This window comes from Meriones unguiculatus, chromosome 1, assembly GCF_030254825.1.
Source record: "Meriones unguiculatus strain TT.TT164.6M chromosome 1, Bangor_MerUng_6.1, whole genome shotgun sequence".
In the NCBI taxonomy this organism is placed as follows: Eukaryota; Metazoa; Chordata; class Mammalia; order Rodentia; family Muridae; genus Meriones; species Meriones unguiculatus.
In genome coordinates, this window is record NC_083349.1 from 55,689,212 (window position 1) to 55,714,393 (window position 25,182).

General features: G+C 44.2%; 1 protein-coding gene across 1 annotated transcript in view; it reads right to left on the minus strand.

Annotated features, from left to right (window-relative positions):
- Blnk (B cell linker) overlaps positions 1-11,054 on the minus strand; it is a 68,404-nt gene extending 57,350 nt beyond the window's left edge. Inside the window, exon 1 of the mRNA XM_021633042.2 lies at positions 10,821-11,054. Coding sequence (XP_021488717.1) covers positions 10,821-10,867 — 47 coding nt within the window. The 5' untranslated portion in view covers positions 10,868-11,054. The remainder of the gene's footprint in view (positions 1-10,820) is intronic.
- Between the last annotated feature and the right edge of the window lie 14,128 nt (positions 11,055-25,182).

A 25,182-nucleotide genomic window follows, 5' to 3' on the forward strand; every position in this document is an offset into this window, starting at 1 on the left:
TGTCTAAAAAAAGTTTGGAATGCCCAGCCTCTCCATTACCAGCAAAAACACCCCCTTCCCCACACACAACACAACAACAACAAAACAAAACAAAGACCTAACAAAACAGGGTTTCTAAACCAAGCAGCTAGGAATTTTTTTTGTACAAGCAGGTGGCAAAGAGGTCATTCAAACCTGCTTTCAGAAAATTCTGGAAAAGTTTTTCTAGGAAATGAACGTGCATGAAAAATTTGAGTGTGTCCTTTTTTAAAACTAACTTAATGGGTAACTAAGCGATTACCCTCATATGATCAAAGAGCATTAGATACCTGTGTCAACATCTCAGCGTGAACACTATAGTTTTATATAATTATATAATTATTACATGTTGGCAAAAAAATATTTACGTTAGCTTATGATCAAAATGCATTGTGTGTGTTTGTGTCACAGTGAAACACGTTTTTGTATATGGTTAATGCATGCTGACATAAAGTTTAATTGACTCAACTGGAAAAGGAGAATCTTGCATGTGACCACATGGTACCATACAGTATTGACACCTGCTTGCTGAGGCATCCATTCCTGCAGCTAAACCCCAAATGTTGTAAAGAGAGATTTTGAATGATTTTAAAGAATAGGTTTTCCTGTGTCCTGAAAACGTTTGACCCAGTTAAACTTTTCTTCCTGGGCTCTGAGTTAGAAACAGAAACAGTAGGGGACATCTTGTGTGTTTTGGGGGGTAGGGGGCTGAAAAGAAACCTTGTAGTTCTTAAAAAGCATCTAGAAATGTGCACCAAGGATACCTTTAGGGGTGTGGAGAAGGGTCACTTCTTAAAGCTATTGCTACACAAGCAAGACAACCTGAGTGTAATCTCCCAAAAGCTATGTAACAAAACAAAACACCCTCCCTGCAGTGGGCACCTATAATCCCCAGCACTGGGGAGGCAGAGACAAGATGATCCCAGAGCTGCCTAGTCAACCAGTCTAGCTGAACCTTTGAGCTCCGGCTTTAGTGAGAAACCCATCTCACAAAATAAAGCAGGGAGCAACTGAGGAAGACACAAAGCATTGGTTTCTGGGTCTCTGGCTTCCATACACATCTGCACACATGTACAAGCACTCACGTTTCAGTTACACACACTTACATAGTGTGTATACACACAGAGAGAACAAGACAAAAGAATACATTTAAAGAAAAACCTTGAAGTAATATCTAATTGGTCAAAGAAAACTATGACCATAACCCCTTAAATAGACTGTATTATCAATTTAAAAAAATCTATCATCTTTCTATCTATCTATCTATCTATCTATCTATCTATCTATCTATCTATCTATCTATGTGTGCACACACACACTAATGTTCGTGTGTTCTATGATGCCATGTGGAGATCAGAGTTGAACTTTGGAAGTCAGTTCTCTCCTTGACCATGTGGCCCAGGGGATGCATCTCACCTTGGCAAGCTCATTTGCTCACTGAGCTGTCTCTCTGGCACAAACAAGTTTCTGATTAGAGTAAAACACACATAGTGCAGATTTCACCATTTATAAAGCAACATTCAGTGAACTCATAAGGTCATCCAGCCACTGCCACCATCCAGACACACAGAGCCATCAGCAACAGTTTTAAAGCGTATTGTTTTCTTCAATTTACTTTTAAGTTATTAAATGGATGGCTTGTGTGTGTGAGAGAGAGAAAGAGAGAGACAGAGAGAGATAGGGAGAATCAAATGCAGGACCTAGCACTTTCTGGGCAAGGCTCTCCCATAGAGTTCATCCCCAGGAGTGCTAGTATCATTTTAAGAAGTGACAACATTCACCCCCAAAACAGAGCAGGAGCCACACAGGCCCAGCCATCCCCGGTTGGGATGGAAACTCTGAGACCCTCGGATGTGGATGTGCTGTAGAGCCTGTTGTCCTGTTACTTAATACAAGCTTAAAACTAAAACTTTCACAAATCACACACATGTAGAATATAGCTTCCCTTAGAATTTAGCCTCTTTTCTGTAGTGTGGTTGTTTTGTTGAGACAAGACCTCATAAAACCCAAGATGGCCTGGAATTGATCTTGTAGGTCTTGATGACCTTGAACTCTCTCTCTCTCTGTCTCACCCTCTCTAGTGTTACAAGGGTAGTTACAGGTGTGTATCACCATGTTGGCTTTCCATTTCCTTTTTGAAATTAGATTTATCAGGACTGGAGAGGTGACTCCATGGTTAAGAGCTCTGGCTGATCTCCTAGACCCAGGTTCAACTCCAGTACCCACATAGATGCTCATAACTGTTGGTAGCTCCAGTTCCATGGGCTGTGACACCCCCTTCAGGCCTCCTCGGGTGCTAGGCAAATATATGATGCACAAGTGTGCATAGAGGCAACTCAAGCACACACACACAAAATAATTTTAAAATGAAAGTGTATTCTCATGTTTGTGTTTGAGTCTTTCACACACACATGAAAATAAAATTATTTCTTATCTCCTGGTTTGCCCAGTACTGTGTGTGTGTATACACATTTTTGTACTTAAAAAACAAACCTTATTCCTCCTGTTGCACATTTTAACCTGGACCAAATATAGGTTGTGTTTTTATTCTTGTTTTCAGTGGTGGAGGTTGGGTCAAGGACCTCATTCAAGCTGGGTAAGCACTTTGTCACTAAGTCATGTCCCTAGTCCCTTCTTCTACTTTTTATTTTGAACCAGGGTCTTTCTAAGCTGCCCAAGATGGCCTTGAACCTGTGACTTTTCTGCCTTAGCCTTTTGAGTACAAAGGATTACAGGTTGGCACTAGGAAGTGTAGCTCTTAGGTACAGTTTAAAGCAGCGGTTCTCAGCCTTTCTATCGCTGCGACCCTTTAATACAGTTCATGCTGTGGTGGCCTCCCAGCCACAAAGTTGTTTTCATTGCTACTTCATAACTGTAATTTTGCTACTGCTACTAATCATAATACGAATGTCTGTGTTTTTCAATAGTCTTAGGCAACCCCTGTGACCCCAAAGGGGTCACAACCCAAGAAAGCATTCTTTCTATGTCTAAATACAGACTCCTCATCTTCTGTTCTAACACCCATAGGCCTAGCCTCCCACCAGGGAATTCTGTCCACTTGGATATGTCTCCATCTCTGACCTCCTTATTCACAACAGCGTTTCATTCATTCAGCTCATAAACCTTGTTGACTAAATGATCTCTGTGCCGGAGGCAGGAGGATAGCATCCTCTTCTGGGTCCAAGCTAGCTGTCGGAGCAATGGTTCCTAGCTGGTGCTGGTACTGGAATAGTGAGAGTCCACAACTAGTGTACTTAGTGACATGAGTCTGAAGCAAAACCCCCAAATACTGTCATCTCATGTGGACAGCTCCAAGGACACACTTCGGTGCATCAGGGAAGTTGAGGCCAGTGTTTATTTGGAGGAAGAGTATATTGCCACTGTTGGTTTTACACATTCACTGTTGCTGTGTCCTTGTTAAATGTTCTATATTATTAGCATATACCATTACTTCTATTTTCCAGGGGAAAGAGACAAGGTTTAAGTGTATTTAGTGCCCTTTATAAAGACTGTGCTAATTAGTGCAGAGCAGGCAGCCAGACCTGGTCCCGCCTGATTCTAACAAACATGAATTCTCTTCCCAGCATAGCAAAGACACTTTCCCAGGGCGCCTCCTAAATTATACTGCACTGGTGATGCATGCCTGGCCTGCAGGAAAGGCCAACTCTGCCCTTTGTAATTATAACTTACCCTCGGACAATGGGAACGGCTGCAGGCTCAGTCGCTGTAAAATGCATCAGTGTGGTACCGTGAGCACCTGAGTCAGTAGACTGCAAGTTTGGGCTTGAAAAAAGTGCAATAACCCAAATTACACCCGAGTCTAGCTTCACGGAGGTTTCCGACAGGTGAACAGCTCCCTTTTGATTTTTTTCTTTAGTTTTATTTTTATTATTTTATCTGCATAAATGTTTTTTGCTTGCATGCACTTCTGTATGTCCATGGACTACATGTGTGCCTGGTGCCTGAGGAGATGCTACGCTTCTTTCACGTGGATGCTGGGAATCAAAGCTCAACCACAAGTGCTCTTAACCACTGAGCCAGCTCTCCAGCCCACCCTTTTTAGCTTTTAAAAACAGCTGTCTAGGACATGTATAGAACTCTGACTAAGCTGGGCAGTTCTTAGTGATGTTGGTCAGAACATCAGGGAGAGAGAGGGAGCAGAAAAAAATGCTGTGTGGCCTACTTTCCCTCTCCAGCACAGACAGCATGGAGATGTGTTAGCGTTGGCTTTACTAGCACGAACTTGCACAGGTGATTTTGCCTTTCTGGTCTCGGCTGTCTAACTCAAAACAGAAAGGGGCTGGAGAGGTATCTCTCATGTCCTGGAAAGGCGGGCCTCAGTGCTTCTCCATAGACACCATGTCTCAAAAACAGGCAAGCAGGCATGCTGCAACATAGACGCTTTGACCAGCGCTGGCTGTATAATTTCCAGTGTCCAGTGTAAAATGACGAGATTTCTCACTGAAGTTCCTAAGGCCTGTGACAGCAGTGTCAAACTACATGTGGGTTCTTCAGTGTGTGTGGTCATGCACCTGAGGAAGATCAGTAGCCTGGCTGCATGCATCCTGCCTGCTTTGTATGAAGGTATGAAACCTGAAGAAGGTCTGGGGACCCCAGATAAGCCTCATGGAGGCAGAGACGCTCCTGGGTTACTGAGGTCCCTTCATCAGGCAAGTGGTCAGCAGAGAAGTGTAGCCCAGCAGTGTTCTTGAGCTGGCTCCTTTGCTTTCGAAATAGGCATTGATGAGCACAGGCTGGTGCTCATGAGGAAAATGGCATTTTAAAGGCCTACTCTACAGTCATGGGAGACTTGTAAAAACACCAGAATGAAAACTAAGGCTGTAGGCCTGGCTGCCAGTGTACTGTTCCAGGGAGCAGGTAAAGACAGCCAGACAGAACAAGGTGGGTCAGGTGAAGGGGACGGGGCCTGGAGGAGAACACCTTTGAGAGGCAGACACCCCTTAGCTATGGAACAAGATTTGGGAAGAAAGGAAGTGAGAAAGACAAGCCTACTCTGATTTTCATGGTTTACATGCCAAATGTCCCCATAGGCGCATGTGTTTGGTGATGTCTTAGGAGGCTGTGGAACTTCAGGGGCCGTGGACAACTAGAGGAAGTGGGTGTCTCTGGGCAGACCTTTGAAAGTAATATCCGTTTCGGGTTCTATAGCAAACTCTTTCCTTCTTTATCTTTCAAGATGTAACCAAGTCACTCTGCAGGTTCCTTGTGCTATTGACCAAGCCATACCCTCCCCGCCATGACTGGATTGTGGACAAAAATAAGCCTTTCCTCTCTTAACTTGTCCTGTCACAATGGTGAGAGAAGTGGCTCATAGTGGTGGATGGGGCCCTGGGGACAGACAGTGTGCCAGTAAAGAGGCTTGACACACTGTCAAGAGACAGCATGCTCCCGAAAGAAGTTTTCTTATTGGCTGAACATCTCTGCAACCCAGCACCAGCCAGAGCAGAGGCTGATACCTCACAATGGTATTGGGGAGCCTAGGGGACACATGGGGGCTAGAGGACAGCCCCAGTGTCACATTTCAGGTAACCCCACCCTCTTGGAGGGACCCTTGACAGCAGGGTTAGAACTTCAGTTACACTCAGGCTACATTTCTGGAGTGATAGATGCCATTTTCCTACACACACACACACACACACACACACACACAAACTGCGTATGTGGTCCCTAGGATCCTAAGTCCCTGGGGACCTAGGAAGTCCAACAAGGCTGTGGAATGAGAGAAGTAAGTCCATTCCTGAGGCTTTAAGTATCTATATCCAACACAGCCACCAGAGAGAAGTAAGGCTGCCCCTAAAGGAACAAAGTGCCACCTCCCCACAAACGAGATAATTAAAATACGATGGCCTGCTGCAGCACAGGTGACCCTTGACCGTTAAACTAAGCGAAGTAAGCCAGACACAGAAAGACAAGCACAGCGTGATTCCAGGGACTTGAGGTTCCTAGGAGAGACATAAAATAGACGGTGGTTTCCAGGCAGGAGGGTGTGGGAACCTACTTTTTAATGAAGACAGACCTCCAGTTTTGCAAAACAAAGAATCCTGGGCATGGGTGGCGATGGCAGTTGCTCAATGTTATGAACACACCCAATGCTCCTGAACTGTTCACTTAAAAATGGATCAGACAGCAAGTTTTATGTTGTATGTATCTTTTCAGAATGAAAAGGGGGAAATACACAAAAATAAGGAGGAGTCACTGAGGTATAATCATTAGCCCAGAGTCACAGATGTCTGTCTGAGAGAGGCACTGGGGCACCTGTGACACGCCAGGAGAACCAGAGTCTTAGTGAACAGGCTTAAAGAATCCACTGAGGCTGTCCACAGAGGTCAGGAGCTATGAAGCTTCCTGAGTTCAGAGGCAGGATTTAGGATCACCCCAGCCTTGAATACCCCACCTAATACACGGTAGGCCTGGATCCTTCACATAAAATCAGATAAACTGCTTCCTGGGACCTTGATAAGACCAAAGACAAAGAGCTGTTTTATAGGAGGAAACATGGCATTGATTTATAATAGTGTCAGGTAAAAGTCTTTAAAACAAACAAACAAACAAACAAAAAATGGTTACACTCTCAAAATCTACTCCTATAGCCTGATTGGTGCTCCTGAGGAAGATAGCCTCAGGGAAGCCTCGCTGGCTGAGGGAGGAAGACTGCAAATCTGCATCTCATCAACACTGCTGGAGATTTGCATATGTAATTAAGAAGATATTAAAGGATAGATAACAAGTGTGTGTGATCAGCCCTGCATCTCCTCAGCCTTTTCATTCTCCAGACATAACACCTCACTTCATTGGGACCCAAGACTGGTAACTGGCAGTTGGAACCAGACTTTTGCAGTTCACACCATCATTCTTCTGAATACATTAGAAGTATTTCTTGAGGGTCAAGGAAGAACCCAGTAGCTCAGGAAACGTGTAAGGCACGTGTCGGAAATGGCCTCCCATGCTAACAGAGTCACAGAGCTCAGGGCTGAGGAGAGTGAGCTCGGGGGTGGGGTGGCGAGGGTTGTTTAGACCAAACCACCTGTGGAGGAAGGTAGATCAGAGGCCACAGGAAACACAGGAAGGGGAGGACCTACCATGGATGGTGTGGAAGAAGGGAACACAGGTAGAAATGAAATAAAGGAAGACCAGAGGGTGTGGCAAGTGAGTAGGTACGAGTGAGGTGCAGAGAGGATGAGTCACAATTAGGGCTGATCATGACACCACTGTCAGAAACAGGGAGGTCCTGAGAGGAGGACGGTAGGGTGGAAGTGTGAAAGAGAGCTGGTTTGGTCTCTATCTAAAGAATTTAGTGTCTAACCGGAAACTCCAATGGAGGTTTTCAGGATTTGAAGAGAGACAGAGCAGTGTCCTAGAGTCTGTCAAAGAAAATCCCAAGGCATGACTCCAGCCAGCAAGGCTTGGACAGCCATGACAGCGCCTTCTGTCCTGACCAGCCTCACTGGTCACTTAGACATGGGTGTCATGTCTACAATCCATACAAAGCTAGATGCTGCAGATGCCAGACTCAATACCGAAAATGGCCAAAATAGAAAGAAGAAATGAAACTAACAGGAAACATGCCAGCAGCCAGTATGTCCAGAAAGTCAATTATAAACTATAGACTCAATAACAGTGATCATGATAGCTACATTAATAACTGTTCATTTTTTTTTTTACACCCAGGAATTATGGTGTGCCAGGATCGTGATGTTAGCTTCAAGGAACAATTTATTTAATTCCCCCAATAGCCCTATGGCATTGGTACTATTGTTATAATCTTTGTCTTACAGGTGAAGAAACTGGGGTGGGGGAAATTAAGTAAACTTGCTGAATGTCACAAAAACCTTGGTTTGTCTGACCAAAAAAATACTGTATCATCTAGCCAATAAGATTGGGGAAGCATGGTTTAACCATCTCCCTCCACTTCTACAAACAGTTATACAAACAAATGGGTATGAGTTCATGTGTGTTACAGAGGAAAATATATGAACACAAATAATCAGTCTTGGGGGGTTGTCTAAAATGTAAAATTTCATTTTCAAGTTAGTTACAGTGACTAACAAGAATGACCGTCAAATCGGAATTGCACATCCACAGATGCTTATCTGGGAATGTGGTGCTTGTGTGGTCCTAGGGATTTGCTATTGAAGGATGGAGAACCCAGGTCCCATCTGAGAGGGAAATCATGGCTAAAACCCAAGCACAGGGTAATGAAAGCCTGGAAACCTCTGTTAACAAAGAGATGGCCCCGTCCATGCATGTTCACACGCTCCTGGCCACCACACCTGCCTCAGTTCTGGTACGTGAAAAAACTCTCAGTGAGACGTTCATCCTTCACACTGAGGATCTGAGGATCCCCCTTGCCCTCATGCCCCTCCTGCCCATGCTCATTTCTTCTGGTTCATTCTGCTCTCTTCTCTTCCTCGTCATCCCTTCTGCTCTAGGTCTCTTTCCAGACCTGGACATATAGCCCCTGGATAAGGGTCATCCCGCCAACCCTTCCTCCTCCCCTCCCCTGCCCCCACCATTGGGAACACTCACTGTATGGTTTTGTTGGGTCATTGCTGTTTGCTTTGGTCAAATTACTTTGCTCCAATTATTCTATAAGCTTTGATAAGTTTGAAAGAGTCTAAACATCACTCCTGATTTATGTTGCTATCTGGAACCAAGTAACCCTCTAGGCAACCGTCTGAATTGCTATTGACCAGTTGGGAGAGGGCACAAAGTGGAGGAGCAAGTATTTCACCTGCCAACTTCTTGCCATCTCATGTATTTACAGAAAATATTTTAGGTGGTGTTTTGAGTTGTTTTGTTTACAGTCTCATTTCTTTGCAAAGTTTCATGTTGACTGTGCACATTTCATGAAAACAGGCTGATTCTGTGCAAATAACTTAGTAACCAAGTGAGGGAAATGCTGCTTTGCTCTCAGCAGATGAGCAGAGCATGTGATTATCTGCAATATAATTTTGGCTTTCTAGCCTATAATATGATTACATAATGCCCATCACCCACTTTATGATTAGACTGGACTTCGTCCCAGTGGGAGGGCTCATAAAGAGATTAAAATGCTATTGCTCTCTTTATTATCCATCCGGGTTCCCTGAAACAAGTTTTGAGGCCTTGGGCAGGTTTAGGTTAGGGACCTTTGGGACCTCTGTTCAGACCAGCCCTGACACTGAACCTTGTCTGTACTCTACCATATCATCTGACCTCTCCCTCCTTTTCCCTTCTCACTGCTGTGCCTTTAACTCTAGATGCTTAAGTTCCCAGCACCCAGAGCCTATGCTCCCAGCTCCCCTATGCAGTCCACCCTGCTCTCTCTCTAAAAGCACAACTGCTGGCCTCACCAGACAGGACCAACTTCCCAGGGTCCTTTCACTCTATATGTCTCCTCCACAGCCTCAGCTGGGCAGAACTCTTCTCACCAGGCCACATTTGAGACTCAACTCACAGCAGCCTCTGTATTTCTTCTTCAGCATGTAACTCTTTCCCCCAGTTCTCCATCTGTTTTATCCAAGCTGCTTCTCAAAAGCTTAATTCTTGGAGCATCATTGTCAATGAAAATGTCTCTGCTACTCCAATTCTCTTCTCCACTCTGTGGCCCCTGTTTGCTTCCACTGTTTCCTCTCCTCCCATGAGATGCAGGGCAGAAGACCTGCGGTGCCCGTGGGACCTTCTGACTGTGATGTTAAGCTCTGTGGCTCTCGTGGGCATGCTCTAGAAACGGCTGACCAGCAGATGCTTCCGGCTGCTCTGCACCCCTTAGTATACCTCAGTCTGCCTCTGACCAAGCCCCTCAGAGTCAGAAGACACACGTGCCAACTTGAGTGGCTACTCCTCTGCCAACTCCATGCTCTTTTCTCTTCTATTTTGTCTCAAGACCTCTAGTTCTCCAGACCCTAAGTGTGACCTCATGAAAGTCCAAAGTTCCAATCTGCCCATGGAATATAACATACCCCTAAACATTTAAAAGTTCTAGTCTCTGAAAGCCATTAGCTAGCACTGCTACAATGAGACAAAAAGATCTTCAAATTGAAAACCTGGGAAGTCATCTCTTGACTTATGCCTTGGTCCACTGCTGGCTTATTCTTTCTTAGTATATAAATTTTTTAATTTGATAAAACTGTTTTTAAATTGTTAGTGTGTGTGTGCACATAATGTGTCAGGGCACGCATGTGCCACACAGTGAGTATGGAGTCAAAGGACAGCTTTGCGGAGCTGCTTCTCTCTTTTCCCTTTTATCTGGGTTGTGGGCATGGAACTTAGATCAGATCCTTCAGGCTTACCCTTTATCCAGTGAAACATCTTACTGGCCCTTAAGCACTTTTAAAAATAGATAATTGTTGTGCTGTCAAGAGAGCACTAGTTCCCCCCTCCAATAAACTTATGATGAACACCCACAAAATAAACAAGAGACGATAACCAACAGTGACCACAAACACTCTTCATGCACTGGGTGAAGACTGCGTTTGGACAAGCCCTTCTTCAGCAGCGTGTGTTACTCAGAAAGCTGGCCGTCGGTAGCTTTGGTACCGATGGTAGGTGGGCCATCAAATTTTCTATCTTCTTGCCTTTCCAGAGCTTCGCCCTTTGTCCTTTCACTGGCAAAACCCAGCCAGAGCAGTTCCCCTCACTCCTCCTACACATTTCTTAAAAAACCTGGTGTACTTCCCTATTGCCAGTACCAATCACTTCCTTGAAACTAGTTAAGTATTCCAGGCTATTGGTGCCTCTGAGCACTGACGGAGCACTATTGGGGAAGGAAGAAGGCTAAGGATCTGAAGGGAAGACCTTACCTCAGCTTCTGGCTGGCAGGGACAGTTATCTTATTCAGCTTGTCCATTTTTCTTGAGAGCAGATGTGAGTTGCTGCCCAGGGAGATGTCAGCAGCTCCTGGCCTTTCTAGGGAGCAGCATGGTAAGGCTCTGGGCTCAAGAGCTCAAGTCACTGGAACTGACTTCTGAGAGCAACCGCCGGCTGCTGGCAAACACCCCTGTACAGGGGAAGTAAAACTCGCTGGAGCGCATCGTCAAGTTTCATGTTTCTAAGAGGTCATGTGATCCAGGGAGTCGGCCAGCCTGGCTGATTACTGTGCGTTGTGTAAACTTCAGTAAGGAAACCTTATTGGGCATGCAAATCTCTCTCCGGCAGCTCTCTTTTATGATCAGGTTTGTTGCCAGGTTGGAACAAGCCTCTGGCTGGGCACTACTTCCTGTTTGTGCCAAACCTTAGTAGTCCCTGTTTTCAGCAGATGGCCAGAGTCACCTGCGACTTCTCAGGTATGAGGAAAAGCTGAATAATCAGTTACATCTGGATGAGGCTTAGGGACTTTCTGCTTGTTTGCATAAAGCCATGGATTAGCCTTTTCTGCTTAGAGAACTAAGGTGTGAAATGGACAGTTCTTGGTGCCCCTTCCTCATGCACACAGGCACCAAGGTCACTGGCAATGGACTTTTAAAATGTGATGGGTAATTCTTTGTGCAAGGTCAAGGTCACTTAGGGGTGGAGACAGGTGACTCCATCCTATGCTGCATGGAGTCAGGAGTTAGTCACCTTGCTTAAAGCTTAATGTTTTCAAATAAAACAGGCTTTACCTAAATATCGGCCGAGAGCCAGCCGGGCGTTTTCATGGCACATGGCATCAGGCACATGCCTCCTAACTCTCCTCCTTGTCTTGGTTCTCCCGTCAGACCCAATGTGATATGCCAGATGTGGAGTCATCCCAAACACCCACAAAATAAACAAGAGTGAGGTCCCACCCCTGCAGCTGCTGACCCCTGCTCAGACAGCTCTGCTGCCCTCCTCAAGGGCCTCCTCCCCCCAATTCCTCTGCCTGCTCAGCAAGCTTCCCATTTATCAGTGAGCTGAAGAGCAGAAGGCAGTCTAGGGTCAAGGATAAAAAACTAAAAAAATTTAAAAAAAAAGAGAGAGGGTGCTCTTTCTCCCCGTTGTGCCTGGACACCACCCCTTCTCCTGCCACCTGGCATGCCCTCATCACCTTTGTGAAAGATCCTTCCCTTATCCATCACATTATCAAAGGACATCAACCCTGCTCTAAAGAATGCATGGGGCCTGGGGCACAAAGTAGAGGTCATTTCAAATGTCATCTCTCCTATCATCTCACCTCCGAGGCCTGGCTGAAGAGAGACGGGGAAGGAGGAACAGACAGAGGAAGGAGGGAAAGAGATGGAGAGCAAAGATGGATTTCTCCCCACCCCCAACCCCCGGGGTTCTTGGTTCAAACTGAAATTCTATTCTCTTCCAGGTTTCTTGACTGTTCCCATTCATGCACTATATCTGGATTTCCCATTCCTCAGGATGTTCAAGAGCTGAGGCTTCAGAGCTAGTCCTTCTGTGGGAGAGTAGGACATCATGAGAAACGCGCAAGAGCATGCTTCCTGTAGCTGTTGGCTTTCCCTAATCAGGCTGCTCGGCTTTCTTCCTGAAGGAGACCTAGTTCCCCGCCCCACCCCTCCCACAGCTCTTAGTGGAAAGAAACACGAGGGAAAACATACATGACGTCATCATCAGGAGAGTCTGGCCAGTGGGATGATAACAGGCTTTTGTTCCGACTGAATTATTGTAAAATGCTCCTGTTGGCCTGCTGACTTTCCTCCCCACCAACCCTGCTCGGCACCTGGTCTGGCAACTTCTTATTTCCCCAGAGAAAGAGATGGGGGCAAGGGTTACACTTCTGCTTTTTCTTTTTACAGCCACTCGTCTTTCTTCTTCTTACTGTATTAAGTCTGACACGATGAAAACGAGAATCTGCTTTTCCAGGCTGGACCTTTTGCCCCATGGGGTGGGTAGCATGTGTAGTGTCACAATCCAACCTTCCAAGCCTGCCACGATGGCTTTATAGCTCTCACTGCTTGCCAGGAAGGACTGTGCAAGAATGGAAAGTGATGATACCAAATCTCAGCTGCCGGCTTGTCGACAGCATGGTTCCACAGCATAAGCCAGGATGAGTGCTCAGGCCAAGTCTATGACAGCAGCTACAGAGAGGACTGAATCACCAGATTAACATGACAAATTCCCAGCTGTAGCCTTTGGGAAAACTTTAATTCATATACGCTGCTGAGTACAATCACTTTGGAAAGAGTTTGGTATTAGCCAGTAATTTTGATGATGTACAGCATAGGTCTGTAAGACATTTCTAAGTGATACTCCAAGGTCGCATGTAAGAACGTCAGAGATGTCCTACTGTTCCTCTCCTTCAGGTCCTTGTGCATGCCATGTGAGTGCTGAACCATTGAGCACCAGCTTGCTTTCCTGTATCTAACAGGAAAAACAAAGAACCAGTCCTGGAAATGGCCCATCTGTAGATCAAAAAGAGAATGAATAATGAATGAATTGTGCCACATTCACATAAATGGATACTATTTAACAGTGAAAACTAGTGAACTCCACTTGTATCACTATGGATAAATAGCAAAAATAATATTTTTTTCTCTTTAAAATATTTTCTTATTTTTTCATGTATATTGGTGCTATGCCTGCATGTATGTCTGTGTACCTGCCTGAATACTTAGTGCCTGAGGGAGCCAGGAAGCATTGGACTCCCTGGAACTGCAGGTAAGAACATTTGTGAGCATCATGTGGTTGCTGGGAATCAAACCTGCAACCTCTGGAAGAGCAGCCAATGCTCTTAACCACTGAGCCAGCACTCCAGCCCCAGTTAAAAAAAATAATTTATGCAATAAAGACAAACTGAAGAAATGAATGTACAAGCCACTTCAAGAGGGCTCAGTGGGTAAAGGCATTTGCCTCAAGACTGACTCTTAAATTCTGTCCCTAGGACCCACATGATAGAAAGAACCAATTCCCGTGAGTCACCTCTGACCACCGTGTGTCTGCAGTGGAGCATGCGAGCACACATATAAGTAAAGTTTAAGCTTCTTCAAAGAAGTTAACGTCTCCTAGAAATGACTGTCTAAACCAGACCATACAGTGGGCATACCAATAAACATTCTGAATGCAGAAGAGGGAGAATCTCACATGGTGTCCAACAGGTGACTAATGACTTCTCAAAGAGCGAGAATCAACCTCTCCTAGGGAAAAGCCCCTTAGCTGGGTATCCCACGCAAAGTAGTGAGCGCTGAAATAATTTACACACAAACAACAAAAACAGGCTCAGCAAGTTGTATTTATGTAATAGTGTATATATATATAAAATAGTAATAATAAAAAAGAGAGACCATAGATTTAAGCAAAGACAGGAGGGAAATGGGAGGGGTTAGAGGGAAAAAGGAAATGAGTAAATTATACAATTATATTTTAATTAAAAATACATTAAACAGAAATAAAAGAGGCTAATGTTTCATGGATCTATTTATAGGAAGGCTAGACACACAAAGTTATGTTGAAAACACGTATGTATATAATAAAAATCAATGGCAGGAATAAAGAAAATGCAGGTAAGTGATTTCCAGGGAATGGGGTTGGGATGAAGGGGCACACAGGGCTTCCAGGCAACGGTAGCATCCCGTTTGTGTGTGTGTGTGTGTGTGTGTGTGTGTGTGTGTGTTTGGGGTTGGAGGATGAGTGTGTACGCGGAGACCGAGGACAACATTAGGTGTTGTTCCTCGGGCAATGTCCACCTTGTTTTTTGAGACAAGGTACTTCACCAAGACATGGAACTCAGAAATTAGGTTAGGCAGGTTGGCCATGGAGCCCCAGAATTCCTTCTGCCTGTTTATTTCCCCAGAGCTAGGATAACAAGTGTGCCAGCAGACCTGACATTTTAAAATCCAGGTCTAGGGACCCAAACTCGGGCCTTCCTGCCTCCACAGCAGGATTTTACCAGCGAAGTTATTTTCCCAGTCCCCACAGCCTGTCGCTTAAGGATCTGGAATTATGAAGAAAACACAGGACAGCATGCCTAACCCAAATCAGCCCCAAGAGAGGCTGAAGCTTGGGAATGAGAAGACAGTCTGTGTGAGAGCCTGAGTGAGACCCAACAGCTCCAGTCAGTCTCGGATGATTTTTCTTGCCTCTGGGATAACAGCTACAACAATGTGTCTATTGAGCACTTCCTGTGTTTCCTGTTCTACAGTCACATTCGTTTTTCATAGGAAGAGGTGATTCTTAGGCTAGCTAACAGGTTCAAAGTGATGTCCTTTGTCCACAGTCCAAGCCTGTTTACAGTCTAAACTGCCCACCGAAAGGGCTTTCCCGTTGCAGGATAGATCTGTGAGGCAGATAGATTTTCTCCACAGACTTGAAGATATCACCTAGTGTCCCTAACTCCATCTACCCCCTTTTAGAGGACAGGAGAAGGGATTCAAGGAGAGCCTAGACTTCTGTGTTGCCACCTGAACATTGGTGAGGCATCTAAAAACCTAGTTAGCACCTGCGGGACACCCCTGTGGTTCCCAGGAGCAAGGTCTCTGGTTCTCTTTTGCCAGACATCTTCTCTAAGAGAGGCTAGGTGGGAGCTGCAGAGGGAGCCCGAGTCCTCAGAGGCCTGGCATGTCTGCCGCGGTTATCTGCTCTGGCACTTGCCCTCTGACTGAACTTCCTTGCTGAGGCCAGTTTAGGCATACAGACCAAGACGGCGGGCGACGTGTGGCATCAGCACTGAGCAGTCTGGTTCTGCAGAACCACGGCCTGTCGCTGGGCTTCACAGCAACCTCATCAAGGCCATTGCTCTTCCTCTTTTGCTCTTCGGGAAGGAGAGAATTACTGCTGAAGGCCACTCCTGTCTCTCCAGATCTCAGAGTTCCTGCCCTCAGCCTCCAAACCATTCACTCACTTTTCCTTTCCCAAGTCAGGCCTGTTTGGGGGCGGGACTAGAGGGAGGTGAGGGAAGAGAGCTGAGGAAGCAGTGAGACAGTGGAGGCAAATGTTGGAAAAGTGCAGGGAGGGCAAAGACAGAACAGGAAGGGTGGCAGCTGCTGACAGCTGGTGGCCCGATCATTTCTGTTGTGGCAGGAGAAGAAGGAAGAGAGAAGAAGAAGGAGGACAATGTGGGTGGCTTGAGCAGAAGACTGAGGCCCCTTGAAGCTCAAGCTTTTCTTTCTATAGACAAATCAGTATCCTATTTTGTCTGCTCAGAAAACTCAACATTCTTTCTCTCTAATTGATCTAGTGTGTAGCATATAATTAGTTAAGAGAAAGACTCAGATGAAAGTAACCTTTATTTGTTGCATCAGTCCAAGATTGTGTTGGAAAGAACATTCTAATAGCCTCATGTTGGGCTGGAGAACTTTTAGACTCTGTGTCACCCTTATCTCCTCCCTTGCCTTCAGCACTCAGCCACTCTGTCAAGAGTCTCTGGTGACATAGCTCTGCTTTTCCTCCACCCTGAGCATTCAATGGATTGTAGACCAACTCCTTGCTAATTCCTGTAGCATCACCCTCAAGCCCTGTCTTCATCAGTCGTGTGGTCCACCCTCTACCTAACACTAGCAAACTAGAAACATGGGGAGGCAAGCTGGGGGGTTCCCGGGACTCAGCCAGATAGCAGAGTTCTCTGGCCATGAGATGGTTACATGAAAGATGTGGAAAGCTGAGATAAGGCTAGGGGCCTTGAAGAACTTAAGCTTTATCTGTCAGGAGAGGGCAGCAGCAGGAGGTGCTGCAGCTCTTGATTAATATTCTGTTACCTTTATCTGATGGGATTTGACTAGTTCCCTAGCCTTCCTTCTTACCCATGTCATCCACCTGGATTCAAACAGCTTCCAAGTAAGGTACAAGTGTGTGTGTGTGTGTGTGTGTGTGGTCAACATACAAGAGGTGGTGCAGGAGGATAACAACTTTGAGGTGGCTTGGGCTGCATAGCAAGACATGATCTCAAAAAAGCAAAAAGCAAAAAAAAAAAAAAAAAAATACTCCAGGCACATGCCTGTGATCCCAGCACTTGGGGAGGCAAAGGCAGGCGGATTTCTGTGAGTTCAAGGCCAACCTGGTTTACAAAGTAAGTCCAGGACAGCCAAAGCTACACAGAGAAACCTTGTCTCAAAAAAACCAAAATAATAATAATTATTACTTTCAGGTCATGGTTTCATGTGATGGGCACGGTGAGTTATCACTATTAAAATGTTATTATTTCTAATTTCAACTGTGTGTCTGAGTGTGTGTGTGTGTATTGCCCAGTGTTGTGACTTTTGAAGTGAAAATTTTAATATCTGGCATAAAATTGGTAGAAGTTAATATATAATATAAAAGTGAAAAAATAAAACCAATGAACATAACTCTTGATAGTAATAAATTAATTTTTAAAAGATCAACCTGCACAAAGCATTGAGTGACCTTAGAGGCAATGTTATTCCAAACATCAGACACATGAAAAAGGTTATCAATGGCAATCACAGTAAGAAGAAGGCGTACTCCCCATTAAGAAGAGGCAGGGGCTCCTACCGAAGCAAAGGCTGGCTTCAAGCCATGGTAGTGAGGAAGGAAGATAAGCTTGGTCATCTTGTGTCTCCTCCTCCCTCACTGAGTTGCCTAGTGAGGACAGATACTGGAAAGGGGGCTCAGTAGATACCTTTGGGACAATCTGACTAACAAAAAGAGTAAATGACTACTTGACTTTTCGACCATCAATCAATAAGAGAATCCACTAGTCCAAAAATGATAAAATCTTAAAAAAAGAATTTGCTAATATAATTACTTCATTTATTCCAATAGCTAGAAATTCATAAAGTTAAATTATCTGAAATTTTGAAAAGAATCAGCTCTTTATCCTAGCATTTTTTAAAGGACCTAAAAATCCTCCCCAATTTTTACAGAAAAAAATGCAAATTAATTAATATAAAATGAGTGGCAGAATAAGAAAACCACAGGCAAGCCTGATGGTGCAGCCCTATAATCTTACACAGTTGCTAGGCTGAGGCAAGATGACAGCAACTTTAAGACAACTGGGCTGCAGAGCTCAGAGCCAGCCTGGGCAAGTCAATAAGGCGTGGCATCAAAATAGAAAATAACAATACTGGGCCAGGGTGTCCAGCATGGCAGCCCATGTCTTCAATCTGAGCACTCAGGATGTGAAGGCAGGTGGATCTCTGTGAGTTCAAGGCCAGTCTGTTCTACAGAGCAGTTTCCAGACCAGCTGGGGCTGTGTAGCGAGAATCTGTCTCAAAAGAGAGAGAAGTGGGCTGGAGAGAAGGTTCAGAGGTTAAGAGCACTTGTTGCTCTTGTACAAGACCCGGGTTGGCTTCCCAGCACACTGGCTCACATCAAAGGGTGTGATGTCCTCTTTTGGCTTCTGAAAGCCATGGACACGTATGGTGTACACACACACACACACACACACACAAATACTCACATAGATAAAATAAATAAATTTCTAGAAGAATTTTAAAAGGAGAATAAAAATAATGAAAGGAAGGGGGGAGGAAGAAGAGGGGACTAAGGATTAAGACTCAGTAGTAGAATGCATGCCTAGCATACATGAAGGCCTTGGATTCACTCTCCAGTAAAACCACCATTGCACAATCTCCACTGAAAAACAGATGAAGTTAAGGACCATCAGTTAATGCCAAAGCCAGTAGATGAGATATTTTGGAGGACACCACATTCCTGGAAGACAGCACAGCATCAAAGTCTCACCCCCCAGGCTACTGGCCAGTTGCAGAGCCAAGGTTTACAGAGCTGAGATCTGATGGTCCAAGCACTGCCCACAATGCTTCCTGATGGGAAAAAAAAAGCCAAGTAGAGGACCCCCTCTCTGACTGGTTAACTTTCAAACTCTTCAGTTTACATGGAGTACACCCATAGTTAATAGTCCTAATGAGGGCATTGGGAGAGGGCAAGGGTTGTAATTAACAAGTGTGCTAGGACCACAGTGGATAGGCAAAATGTCAGACAAATGGGGACATGAGATCCCTATGAAGTAAAGAGTATAGAAGAAAAAGTTGTAGCACTACAATGAAACAATAATGGTGTTTGTTTGTTTGTTTGTTTGTTTTTCAAAACATCCAGATGTAGAAATTCTTCCAGGCAAACACTTAGTCTTGAAAGAAAAAAAAAAAGAAGTAAGGAAAAAAGAGGGCTGGAGGAAAGGAAGAGAAGAAAATAAGAGAAAATGTTCCAAGTTAAACCAGGTTCAAGAGCCAAGACAATTAAGTACAATCAATGCATGAACCTAACTGGATGCGGGTTTGAGGAAATCAGCTATAGAGAACATCTGTGTCAGAAATTTTATTGTGATCTGGCTATTAAGTGATATTAACAATTAAGGTGATGTTAGCAACTGTTAGTCAGATATAATTTGAGTGGCCTAAGATCCTTCTTAGGCCATTTTTGGGTAGCAGGTGCTGATGGACTTAAAGTGTTCTAACTCAGGCAGTGATTGGAATCCTTTGTGTAGCCCAGGCTGTCCTGGAACTTGCTCTGCAGGCCACACTGGCCTCAAACACACAGAGATCCACCTGACTCTGCCTCCTGAATGCTGGGGTTAAGAGTCTGTGCCAGCAACCACCCAGTTTGAAATCTTAATCATTTACAACAATGGGAACTGTGTGGCCAGGAAAACCAGTCTCCAAACTGAGCCCGAGAACAGTGTAATCTGTCCATCTCAGAATGAGTCCAGGAAGTCAGTGTTAGTCTAGCTGGCCTGCCAAAGATGAAGACATTGTAAAATCACCTTTATCTCCCACCTGACTATCAGACTATTGAAACAATGGATCCCAAGAAGGTAGAATTTCTCTCAAGGATCTCATGCTGGGAGAGGAAAAGACCTAGATATGGACCAGCCAGAAGGGAACTTTTCTCCAGGAAAGAGATTTACAACTAGTCATCATACCTTCCAGAAAGGTCAGTGGTGGGCGGGACCACACCTGGACTGAGGGCTTCTGAGCTATGCATAGCTCTGATCCTCTGCTTAAACTTTAACCCCACATCAGAACCCTGCAGATGGACTTGGGTGGGTCATCAGGCCCCTTTGTCTCCCTTCCCAGTATGGCCACATTGAATGCATTTTTTTTATTCTTGCTTTCACCATTAATTTGGCTGCTTTAATTAGTTTATCAAGGATGGGTGACCAAAGCTGGCTCATTGGGGCACAGGGTGTGACCCTAAGTCCAGTAACACTAGTAACCAAAGCAGACATTCCATGAGAAAGCCTTGTCCATCTCTACACAAGGAAGAGACTGGGGAATCAAGCTTTGTTTTTTCTAGTGCCTATCCCCATCACTAACTCCAATGCTATGGTTTTCAGGTCTCTGATTCTACTTTTGTGTCTTGGTTACCTTCTAACTGTATCTCTAGTCCCCTACAGTCCCTGATTAAATCAGTGCTGACCTCACCAGCATCTTCTTCACCATGATGCCAGAATGTTCTTCTCATGAACTCCCTAGACTTGGGACCACATCTACTCACTAGTCAGAGTACCCTGATTTTCTTGTTCTTGTGTTCAGTCAGATTTAGCAGATAAAGGATGTTCAGTTCAGTTTTAGATAAACAAAATGGATAACTTTTTTTTTTTTTTAAAGAAAGCATGTCCCAAATACTGCATAGTATTGTATATTTTTAACCTACAAATCTGAGATCAAGAAACCAAGGCCCAGAGAATAAACTGACTGGCCAACATCTATTTTTTATCTATTTACTTACTTACTTATTTTTATGTATGTGAGTGTTTTGTCTACATTCACGTATGTGCACCCCATGCATTCCTGATCAGATGCCAGAAGAGGCTGTTAAATCTTCCAGAACTGAAATTACTGATGTTAGTAAGCTACCATGTGGGTTCTGGGAACTTAACTTAGGTCCTCTGGAAGAGCACTAAGTGTTCTAAACAGCTGAGCAATCCCTCTGGCCCCTGAAAAAGCCGAAAATAGATAAAGACCTCAAACTAGAACAAAACAAGACAGGACTAAGACCAACTCACTCCCAACCTAGACAAGGAACAAGGAAGCCACTTGTTTATGAGGAGAGTTTTGTATGTGGCTTAATGTTACTTGCCTAGCAATGTAGGCCCTCAGAGTGAGTTGGCTTATGAAAGGTGTTCTATCCTGGCCTCAAACTGTCCCAGGGGGAGAATTTAAATTCCCTCTTGCAATAACCAACTGAATATTGATAGACTATAAACTTCAGCAGTCTTGAAGTTGGAATGAGAAGATAAGATGGGCCATCGTCCTTCTCACAGACTGCCCATTTTGCTCCTTTATAAACAAGAGGACCCTCCAACTAAGAAGAAACAAGCTCCTTCACAGAAAAAGACCTTTGACGATGCCCTGTAATGTAAAGTATAAAGAGATTTTCCAAATCCGGAAGTAAATGGTTAGACCCCATAGAAAAGTGAACAGATGGCAAACAAAGTTACATAAACAAGTACACAACCTTACTAAACCAAAGAAATCCAAATTAAAGCAAGTGTGAGATGCCAACTCAAGTCTTTAAAATAATTTTTAAAAAGTGATCCTATTCAGGTTTGTCAAAGCGTTTTAGTGTGTTGATAAAGGACTGGCAATTAATAGGAACTTATTTATTTATTTGTTTATTTTTTAAATTTCATCTTTGTTGGAGTTTTGCCTGCATGTATGTCTGTGTGAGGGTGTCAGATCCTCTGAAACTGGAATTAAAGACAGTTGTGAGCTGCCATGTGGGTGCTGGGAATTGAACCTGGGTCTTCTGGAAGAGCAGCTGATGCTCTCCACTGAACCTGACAGGAACTTCTTAAAGTGTATTTGAATCTCAGGATTCTTAAAGTGACTGTGTACTTAAAGAAAAATGAAAAATTCACAAATTACCTCTAAGCCCAAGCATCATGCTTAGGATCATGTCTCTCTTATTTTGAACCACTTGCTTAGCACCTTCCTCCAAGATGGTCAGACGGCTCTTGTTCATTGAGTGACTGGATCCAGCTCATACCAATTATTCAGAGACAAATGTCAACTTTTAGAGAATTTGTGAACCTGTACTTAGTAATTCTTGAAAAAGATTTGAAAAACAATATATATGAGATTAAAATTAAATTTTTGAAAGATGAATGTAACAAATCCACTTAACTCTTCTCTTCCTAGTTAAATGTCTATCATGGATGCTTTTGAGACTAGGTCATGTCTTCTATGTTTATCTCTAGGTGAGGGACATCGTAATGGAGCCTCTAACCAACTGTGGTAGAAGGATTTTCCATTCTAGGAAGAGGCCAATGCTATAAGCCAAGAACTTTTCCCCCCTCAAGAAGCAAGGGTTGAATATTTACCACCATACCATCCCTCTGGATGTGCCACAGGCTTCCAGCTTCTCAGTTCAGTTCAACAGGATGGAGATGCATCCTCAGATGTCGGAAGATTTAGCCTGATCACATACCATGTACACTGATGACGTGACCACTCCATGGTATGGTTAAGGGAAAGATTGTTTTGTTTTTTAATTGTAGATATGAGGAGGAGAATGGCCAGAGGCATCTGGAAGAGTCTAGAGAAGAGAGAGAAAGTGGTACACTAGACATGCCCAGGATACTGGGCCTGGCCAAGAGAGAAGCAGTGGACCAAGAGAGGGGAAAAAAGAGGATCAAGGGAGAACATAGTCAACATAAGAGGGTTATAAAGAGAGTGAGAAGCTAGAGGGAGGGAAGCCCATGAGCTGGAGAAGTTTATGGTGGGAGGAGGTCAGAAGAGCTGGGTACTTGTGGTACTAAGGGAGCCTGGAGGCTAGCATGCATTTTGGAATGCTGACAGATGGCCATTTGTCCCTTCTACTAGAGGTAAGGAAAATGGCTTCTTTGGTGGAGGGGGACTGGCTTTTGTCTAAACACCAGAATTTGGGGGAAATGGTGGCTTTTGTTTTGTTTTTGTTTGTTTGTTTGTTTGTTTTGGACAAACTTAGGTCACATTTCCATCTCTGAACTAAACATGGAGGCTGTGGACAGCCACTTTGTCCTCCCTTGTGTAGCCAGGTCAGAGACTCACCCAGATCTGCCAAGTTATTCCCATACAAACACCAAGACTTGTCGATAGGACGGCATGGCGACAGGGGAGACCTCACAGTGTAACAACCATCATTTGTCAAGTGGGAGTTTGACTCCTTCCTTCCCTGTCTTGAGCCTTCCCTTCGGAGGGGCAATGTCTTCTCTCATTTTCACCCCAGTCCTGGTTTTTACTCATAGTTTGGTGTCAACTTCGACAAATGAGACATACATCCTGTGTTAAGTAGGTCCCTGAAATCCTTTTTTAAAAATTAATTCAAATTCTCTCTTCCTTTGAGGAGTTTCCTAGGCAAGTGAAGGGAACATATTTAAGCAAACAATTATGAAATGGCATGGTGTGTGCTTTTCTAGTCTGCTAGCTAGGGGGGAAGCCAGGAAAATGGGACAGCTCCCCAGAATGGAGGCTATGTGAGCTGGAGCTTCAGGAGCCCACACACAAGAGGCGCGTGTGGGACAGACAGTTGGTGTTCGCGGGGCAAGACTGAGTGACAGCGATAAAGGCCACTCAGTGTCTCTCTCCATGTTCCTACCCCTTCTTTCTGAGCTCTCTGGGCATCTCAAGATGCCCTTCCTCTCTTGTCTTCTTTCTGTGCTCAGCAGGAAAGACAAAACCAGAACGTAGCATCACAAAAGCACTACTTGGTGCCCTTGAAGAACACACAGGCTTTCAACTGAGCTTACAAAGGGCCTGGGCCTTTTGGGTCTCTCCATGCTGCTGTACTGGAATCCGTGGTGCTGGAGGGTTCAAGGCCAACAGGTTGACATTGTTAGCTTTCCTCTCGTCCTCCACCACTGTGTTACCGTTGTTTTCTTTTCTATTTTCATCGCAAAGGCAAACACTTTTGCAACAGTCTTTTGAGCCTGGGGACCAAAACACCATTTATAGCTTTGCTTCCCTGGGAACAAAGTACTTTCAAGTGCTTCACAACCAACCTATAAGTAAATGATTGAACTCAACTACAGTGAACTTCCCGTAATGTTTTACACACTCCAGTGCTACAGAAGTGTTTTCGTGTGTGTGTGCCAGTGCATGCATGCGTGGGTGCATGTGTGTGCGTGTTAAAATTTCTAAATATAGACGGACTCTGGGTGCTGCCTTTTCAGAGTGACTGACTGTGACTATACTCTCATTAAAACAAGAAAATCATATCTATATAATATAATATATATAATTTAAATATCTATGTAATTCAAAAACTACTTGGTGGAATAAATTACTACAATGGGGAAAGTTAATTACCTAGCAATATTGAGGGTTTAAAAGGACATATTTCTACTTGCACAGCAGTATAATAAAAGAAGTTTCTTATTTTGTTTTGTTTTTTAATGTTATCATTAGAAATCAAGGCAATCTGCCATGTACCCCAAGAAACTGGAGATCAAAGACATGGGTTTTACCTTGAGTTCAGCCTCCCAAAGCGTAATAGTGATGAGGTTTCTAGTTTGGCTCAAAACAAGCACAGACCAGAAAACATTTAAACCCAGATAATAGGGCCTCAGTGTTAAAGGTTCTTGCTGCTGAGTCTGATGACCTGAGTTTAATCCCTAGAACCCACAAAGTAGAAGAGAACTGACTCCAGCAAACTGTCCTCTGACCTCTATTTGTGTGTGCACATGAACACATGCACACGCATGAACACACACTAAATAAATTTGATACAAATAGAAAAATAAATGATAGCCACACAATGAAGAGAGCACGTACTGTGTCCTGCCAGTATGTTCATTATCCACAGATAATACAAGCACCAGAAATGACCTTTTTTTTTTTCTTTCCATCAAAAGAAGACATTTAAGCTTGGTGCTGACTTCAGTTTACCCTCTCACCTCCTGCTCACTCGGTTTCTCTCCTACACCCTTGACCAGTCTTCTCTCCTCAATCTCTCTCTCTCTTTCTGTTCCTCTAACTAGGCAGTGTAACACGGTGAGAATGCTCCCAAACCAACTTAACTATAGTTATTTTTTTCCTTTCAAAACCACCTATTCACTGCTGTTTATCTGAAATGCATACTTTGTGTCTGTACATCATTAGCACGGTAAAGCAACTCTCCCTGTAGATACTGATTGCTATTTCCCTTTTTATCTTCTTGACTTTGACTTTTATATTTACTTTATTTTTTTAGTTATGTGTATGTGTGTCTATTTGTTGTGTGTGCATGTAGGTGCAGGTATGTGAGGAGGCCAGAAGAGCACGTCAGAGCCCCTGGAGCTGAAGTTAAGGTAGTTGGGAGCTGCCTGATGTGAATGCTGGAAACCCTCAAAGAGCAGTATGTGCTCTTAAC